This window comes from Chionomys nivalis, chromosome 1, assembly GCF_950005125.1.
Source record: "Chionomys nivalis chromosome 1, mChiNiv1.1, whole genome shotgun sequence".
In the NCBI taxonomy this organism is placed as follows: Eukaryota; Metazoa; Chordata; class Mammalia; order Rodentia; family Cricetidae; genus Chionomys; species Chionomys nivalis.
Genome location: NC_080086.1, coordinates 153,809,632 through 153,817,276, shown reverse-complemented (window position 1 = coordinate 153,817,276; position 7,645 = coordinate 153,809,632). Strand labels below are relative to the sequence as shown.

The following is a 7,645-nucleotide window of genomic DNA, read 5'->3' as shown; positions in this document are numbered from 1 at the left end:
CAGACAGTGGAAAGGGATTTGGGGGCTTTGGGAGCATATCACCTACACAGCAAATAGGCAACGGATTCCTCTATTCAGATGAATTTACTGAGAAACCTGTTCCTAAACTCAGTAGACCTAACACCCTCTCATCAACAAAAACAACTCTGCTGTGGCAGGTCAGGGGGTGCAGGTCCACTGAGGTCTACCTCTGGGAAATCTCACCTGCAGTCATTCTCTTCCATCTTGAACAATTCCTTTTGGGATCGGTCAGCTTACTCTCATCTAGAAAAGGCTGAATCCTGGGGAAGGGGAGCAGCCCAGCATCCTTGCTTGTCTGAGTTGGAATTCCTTCATAGGAGAAGAGGCAGGGAATCTCAGTTCTCCTTTAATGCATCTTCACCACAGAGCCGGATGGGATGAAGAACCAGGACAAATACAGATGGGCATCAGCTGTGGTCCCCCAAACCAGACCTGGTCTCGGTTTCTTTAAACCTGTGCTCTAGAAGGCAAAACTGATAAACCCTCTTTGTAACATCATAATGAAGATTAAAGGTGATAATTACAGAAATCACACAGAACACAGCAGGTATTCACGGAACACAAGTGCTCCCACTTAGAGGCAGGGCTGCATTTTAATCACTCCAAAGACAGCACCTAAAGACAGCAACTTTGTAGACATGGTGCTTGTGTGTGTGTGTGTGTGTGTGGCTAGCGGCTGGCCTTTGCAAAGCTGTGTAGCATTTACTCCAAGTGGCTCCTGCTCTGTTCCCGACTTTCCAGCCAGGACTGTGCACCTGGGAACCACCCTGTCACATGAAAAAGGAATCCCACTCATCGGAACAGAACCACTGTGTTAGTTTCTCCAGAAAAAGAAAAAAAAAACAAACTCTTGAGGAGAAAAGTATAGTCTTTGTATTTATCTTTCAAAAAAATACTCTCTTAAAACAGCCTTGCCTGATACTTGGGGGGGGGGGTGTTTTGTTTTGAAATAGAATTTCTCTGTGTAACAGTCCTGGCTGTCCTGGAACTAATTCTTGTAGACCAGGCTGACCTCGAATTCACAGAGATCCGCTTGCCTCTGCCTCTTGAGTCCTGGGATTAAAGGTATGCGCCACCGCTGCCGCCAGGCCCTTGTCTATTACTTTTAAGTTCATCCAGCACCGACTGTCTTGTCTTAGGGATCCCCTGCCCCTTCCCGATCCACTTCCGCCCCTTTATTAACCTTTCATCTGCTTGTGTAGCCAAACTTCAGGAACCTGGAACTCCCTCCTACCTTTTCCTCCTGTTTGGGGAAGATACTTGAGGATGAAGCTAGCGATAAAACCCTGTTAGTGACCGCTTGACCTCCCAACCTACTTACTGATTGGTTAAACTTAGAATAAAAATAAAAATAAAAAACCTGGAAGGAAGCTCTTTTATTGTAAATATTTGATGTGTGTGTAGGGTGAGGTCTGGAGGGGTCACACTCTGTATCTTGCTCTCGGAAGCCCTCTCCTGATTTTCCTGGACGCGGCCGGCAGGAGGAGGCGAGAGCCTGGATGTGGCTCCCTGAGCCTTGGAGAGGGCGCAGTCTGAGGGCGCAGCCTTCGGCAGACTCCCACAAAACCTTTCCCCTGAACGCCCACAGGCGAGGCTCCGCCAAGAGAACTTTGTCACTTAGATCCTGCTCACTGGCACCTGAACGAACGACTTCAAGTCAACGTGAGTCTCTCACCCGAAGAATTGAAAGACTGTTCTCTCCACCCTGACAGGGGTAGGCTGGACCGGGGTGGGGGGTGGGGCTGGGGGGTGGGAGGGATAAGCTCTTGACAAAGATTTGTGTGAGTCAAACACCATATTTATACACACCGGAAACCTTGAAACAAACATCTGCGACGCAAGGAGACTTTGCGGGGATCGTGGAGGGGGGGTGGCAGATTTGAAGGTTCTTCCTACAAAGGGTTAGTGACGGCGACTCAAACCACCTTGAGGCGCCCAAGACTCAGGAATGGGGAGGGGTGAGATTCTGGTCTTCAGTGTGCCAAGCTCAAGGTCTCGGTTTGAACTCCCAGTGGGTATCAGGGGTGAGAAACCACCTAGTTCCCCAGTGTAGAACAGTCCACAACTCCGGCAAGGGCGCAAGAGTTCCTGGAGGAAGATAAGATTTTGGCCTCTGGCGGAACAAGGTGCAGGGACATTCACAGGGAACCGAGGTTACCAGCGCCCGCCACCCTCTCAGCTCCAACGAAGCAGCAAGCCTGCATTCAGCCTCCAAACTCCCAACCCATCTTTGGTTCCCCCACCACTGCTGCTCACCACCGGCTACTTAGGACCTGGGGGCGCAGGGGCGGGGCGGCAGGAGAACAGGACCGTGACAGGTGCGCCCCTCCGCCAATCGCTGGACGGACACCCCTCCCTGGGTCCCCGCTGCTCTCGCCAATCCCAGACCGCGCTGAGCTTCAAGTGTGCGGAGGGGCGCGGATCCCCACCAAGGCGCCAGCGGCCTCGGCGCTGTCGCTTGAGCGCTTGAGGGCATAGAACCGGCCTCCCCAACCAAAACTCGCAGAAGCGCTCGCGTGGGAGTTTGTGCCAGTGAGTGGAGCGCGGTCGCCGCAAGCGAGGACCGCAAGGAAGAGGCGTCTGGACCATGGTCGCTCTCGGCTGAGTTTCCGACTGCGACTTTGATTATTGGCAAATAATCGCAGTAAGAATACCGAGCCCCAGGGCTGGTCACCATCACGCTCAGTCTCCGCAAGCCTGCACGCGACCACGTCGCCCACCCTTGGGCACTTATTCTCAAGCCCCAAACGAGCCGATGGAAAAATCCAAAAATTTCCGCATCGACGCCCTGCTGGCGGTTGATCCCCCGCGAGCCGCCTCCACTCAAAGCGCACCGCTGGCCTTGGTCACTTCGCTCGCGGCCACATCATCTGGCCCCGGTCGAGGCGGCAGCGGTGGCGGGGGCACCAGTAGCGGGGCGAGTCGCAGCTGCAGCCCCGTGTCCTCGGAGGCCACCACAGCGCCTGGCGACAGGCTGCGGGCTGAGAGTCCGTCGCCCCCGCGCTTGCTGGCTGCGCACTGCGCTCTGCTGCCCAAGCCGGGATTCCTGGGCGCCGGAGGAGGCGGCGGCGCGGCGGGTGGGCCGGGCACTCCCCACCACCACGCGCACCCGGGTGCCGCCGCCGCCGCCGCTGCGGCTGCTGCCGCCGCCGCTGCAGGCAGCCTGGCACTGGGGCTGCACCCGGGGGGCGCGCAGGGCGGCGCAGGCCTCCCCGCACAGGCGGCTCTCTACGGTCACCCGGTCTACGGTTACTCGGCGGCAGCGGCAGCGGCCGCGCTGGCGGGCCAGCACCCTGCGCTTTCCTACTCCTACCCTCAGGTGCAAGGCGCGCACCCCGCGCACCCTGCCGACCCCATCAAGCTGGGTGCCGGCACCTTCCAGCTGGACCAGTGGCTGCGCGCGTCCACCGCGGGCATGATCCTGCCCAAGATGCCGGACTTCAGCTGTGAGTACCTGCGCAGCACCCGGGCAGTTCTCTCGCGCATCCTCCTTTCCCGCACCCCCTTCCCTTCTGCCTCGGCTCTCAGCGACCTGTGCAAGTGCAGCGAAGCCGCCACGGCTCATCCCTAGGCCTGTGAGAGCCTCGCGTGGGCCGCGCGGCTTGAGAGGAGCAGCGAATTATTAAGATGGCCACGCTCAGGCCTTGCTTTCTCTTTCTCTCTTAATGGGCAGGGGAGGTTAGAGATGTGAGACTGAAACCTAATGATTAACTTACAGGTTGGAGAAGGAAGTGCGCAGGAAGGCTAGCAAAAGAGGGCCTCGCCAAAGATGGGGCAGGTTTTAGGGTCATTGAAACCTGGTACTTATCACAGGGAACATGAACTTGGTTAGGGGATCCATAACTGGCTACGAAAAGACACATCACTGGATCCAGTAGCTAAGGAGAAAATGGACTCCTAGAGTCGAGGGGCTACAAGACCAGGGCCCAAGATCTCTGTTCCTTGTCAGGACTCCGCCTTCCTCTGAAGGGCCAAGGTATATGTGGTGTGTGTGTGTGTGTGTGTGTGTGTGTGTGTGGTGGGGTTCCCTACACACAGTGTCCAAGACATCTGTTATGAACAGACGCAGGGACTCTAAATAGCAAGTCTCCTCCTGGAAATTCCAGGTGCCCAACACCCTTGGGAGCTCCTTCCAAACTGGGAGCAAAGGTCCAGCCTGCTGCGAAATCTCTGCCACCCAAGAGGGACAACCTTTTAGGGGCCACTTCAGACATCCCTGGCACACGCTGCAGCTGCATGTGTGTAGGGCACCCTGGCTCTGACTCTTGCCCTGTGCCCCATATGGGTAGGGGCAAGCTGCCTTTCCATTCAGGCCAGAACAGAAGATGTATATGACTTTCCCCTGTCAGCCGCCCAACACCCAAACAAAGAGACCCCATTGTTTCCGTCTGAGTGGGTTTGTTTAGACTGGGGAGATGCAGGCTCTGGAGGGAAAAAAAGCAAAAAAGAAAACAGAAATAAACACTTGCCAGAATTCAGATTCCTCTGCTAGAAGCAATGGTCATGACTAAACAGAGAGAGTGAGGACCCCGGAGAACTGCAGAAGTAGCAAGGTGGTGAGAGAAACACCACCAGCACACTTGTTTGCTCAGAGCCACCCGGGTTTTTCCCAGCTTGGCTCCCAGAAGGCCAGCCTTGTTGATCTCCGCAAAGAGGGAAGGCAAGGCTTCCATTAACCTCAGGTGGGGGGCTGCAGCTCAGTTGTCTTGGAAATTGTTCCTATTCTGAAAGTCCTGGGCAGGATCTAAGCCTGGGAGGAGCATAGCCTACAGCTTCAGATGGAAACCTACCCATACGGGTCCATTATGGCTGCACTTCCTAGGCGTGAGATGCATAGGTGCCCAGAGAGGAGCTGGTCACTGGTCACCAACAGATCTCTGTGGCTTTGGGTTTCCTGATTACTCAAGTGCTCTTCTGGGGGATAAGGATGTTTTTCGAGGAGCCCAGGTTCACTCAGAATTCCTGCAAGTTGGACCCCTTTGTCAGCACACCCAGCCCATAGTATCTCATGGTTACTACATTAAAAGTATGGTCAGTTCTACATTAGGAAAAGAACCCAAACCCCAGACCGCAGACAGGCACTAAGGAATGCAGCAGAGGGTGGCTGAATGTGTTCTATTCCTGGACTTCCCTCTCACCTGGGAAAACAGGCTTGGTTTTCTTTAATTGGTTGTTTCTACCCACTAGATGGCATTTCCCAATGATCCCTTCCGAGCCAGTGTTTTAATTAGAGTTCTAATGTATTGTCAAGTTGGGAATTCGTAGCCTTGTTTAACTAAAGCAGGGGGCGTGGACCTTCCTATAAAGCAAATTGCCCATCCCAGGGGAGCCTGAGCTCATCCCAGCCAGGGGCTGGCCTCTTTCTTTCCTTTGCTTTCTTTCTTTTATTGTCTAACACTCTTTGGACTCCTGGGAAATCAAGGGAAGTCTCGTTTTGAGGTCATAAAATTCTCTGTGATGTAACCGTGCGAAATTATGTAAATAAAGCTGGACAGATCTCCTGGAACACACAGAAAGCCAGATCCACTCACAGCTCAGCCTTTAATTTGAGTAATGAGAATCGTCCCAACAGGCTTCCGTTCCCTTTGCCCTCTGCTCTGGGAGGAGGAGGGAGCTTGTCAAGACCTACGCGGAGATACCCTGATGAATATGCATATTTAGGCTCCAGCTCCGGTCTTAGCCTTCTCCTCTTCTCTCCTCTTTTCTCTCTCTCTCTCACTGGTCCAGTCCAGCCACCCAAGCATCTTAGTGTTCATACAGGTGGCCACTGCGAGCAGTCAACAGGCCCTATTTCTTTAATCGAGACCCTCAAATGAAAAGATTGTCTATTGAGACAAGCCCTCCACTTCTGCTTGGTGTCTGAGATGTGGCTCCTCTGGCTCATGGGGAGGAGACACTGACATTGAAAAAGAAGCCCACGTCCTGAGGGTGGGCGCTGGAGGCTGGGCCCTCGGAGGGACAAGGGCAGCAATGGATGGAACCGGGACAGTGGACAAACCTACAAAGACCTCTCACCCTTTTGGTCCACAGCCCAGGCGCAGTCGAACCTCTTGGGGAAGTGCCGAAGGCCTCGCACTGCTTTCACCAGCCAGCAGCTGTTGGAACTGGAACACCAGTTCAAGCTCAACAAGTACCTGTCCAGGCCCAAGCGTTTTGAGGTGGCCACCTCGCTCATGCTCACCGAGACCCAGGTGCGCACCTGATACCCCGTCCCCCTGGGCAGCCAGTCCCCACAAAACACCCAGGCGGGTAGTAGTTTGGGGAACGGGGTCCCAGCTTCTTGACCTTCAGGTTGGGTATTAAGTCTCAGTGGGACAGGTTCTAGGAAGACCCAGGGCTTTTTTCCACGCTGGAGGTTTGATTCAATAGGTTGGGGTAGAGGCTGAGAATTTGTATTTAACAGGTTATTCTGGGGAAGGTGACCCTCAGGCCACATTCTAGGTGATTCTTTTTCTAGAAAGGTGAGGACTTAGCATTTAGAGACCTGCCAGCTGCCCTGGTATCTTGATAGACTAAGGTCATGGAGTGAAACACTCCCAGCTGTGAGTTTGGGGCACCACACCTAGCTATGGAGTTACTGAAGAATAGAGTGGATGTAGGGGCGAGGGAATGGAGAAGCCGCTACCCAGTCAGCTTCTTAGTTCTCTTGGTAGTCCCTTCTAGGGTGAGGGTGGGCCGAGGGGCAGGGGTCCCGGGTGCTCACACCCTCTGCATCCGTGATGATGCAGGTGTCGGGTTTCTCACGCCAACTTGTGCCTGCAGGTGAAGATTTGGTTCCAGAACCGCCGAATGAAATGGAAACGCAGCAAAAAAGCCAAAGAGCAGGCTGCGCAGGAGGCGGAGAAACAAAAGGGTGGCGGCGGGGGCACCGGCAAAGGCTGCACTGAGGAGAAGGCCGAGGAAGAGCTGCTGGGGCCGCCGGTACCCGGGGACAAGGGCAGCGGCCGTCGCCTGCGGGACTTGCGAGACAGTGACCCAGATGAGGATGAGGATGATGAAGAAGATGACCACTTCCCCTACAGCAATGGCTCCGGTGCCCACGCCGCCTCGTCTGAGTGCTCATCCGAGGACGACTCTCCTCCACCAAGGCCCGGTGGGCCCGGGCACCATCCTCCGCCTCAGTAGTTGCCCTAAGCGCGGCAGCAGGGACGCGCTCGACGGCCAGCCCGGCTACAGGTTTCCAACCCCATCTGTGGCCTGCAGCCGTCTGACAGCCTGTCTCCGGACCGTGCATTCAGGTGCGGGCTCGGGTGGGCGATCCTATTTGGGCTCTTGAAGGTCAGCAAGAGAGAGAGAGAGGAGAGCTCCACTGTGAACTTTTCGTTCTTTTCAACTTAATTTCGGGTTGTGTTGGCCAGAGGTGCTTGTGAGAGGAACCCATCCCTTGAGAAGTGGCTCCTGCCTGGCTCCTCCTTCATCGGAGAAGGGAAAACTTCAGTGTTAAGTGACCTAGAAACTTGAAACCTTTGGAGACACCATTCTGTTAAGAATTGAAAACAGAAAAAAAAAAAAGGTTTTATGCCTATGTATGGGGGTTATTATGTCATAAGCATTCAGATTGCTGAAAAATCTCAGAATGGTAGTGTATTTTTGTATATTGTATTTATATATAAAGAAAGAAACG

General features: G+C 54.4%; 1 protein-coding gene across 1 annotated transcript; it reads left to right on the top strand.

The window, feature by feature from the left end:
* Positions 1-2,776: 2,776 nt before the first annotated feature.
* Positions 2,777-7,146, top strand: Mnx1 (motor neuron and pancreas homeobox 1). The gene is made up of 3 exons (XM_057792328.1): positions 2,777-3,467; positions 6,052-6,212; positions 6,784-7,146. Exons 1-3 carry the CDS (start codon positions 2,777-2,779, stop codon positions 7,144-7,146), a joined length of 1,215 nt encoding a protein of 404 aa, XP_057648311.1.
* Positions 7,147-7,645: the final 499 nt, after the last annotated feature.

What these genes read in the sequence shown, in the direction of transcription:
- Mnx1 (XM_057792328.1), top strand. Translation starts at nt 2,777, where the DNA reads ATGGAAAAATCCAAAAATTTCCGCATCGACGCCCTGCTGGCGGTTGAT. An exon ending in CAAGATGCCGGACTTCAGCT is followed by an intron (nt 3,468 to 6,051) that starts GTGAGTACCTGC and finishes TTTGGTCCACAG; the next exon opens with CCCAGGCGCAGTCGAACCTC. An exon ending in TCATGCTCACCGAGACCCAG is followed by an intron (nt 6,213 to 6,783) that starts GTGCGCACCTGA and finishes TTGTGCCTGCAG; the next exon opens with GTGAAGATTTGGTTCCAGAA.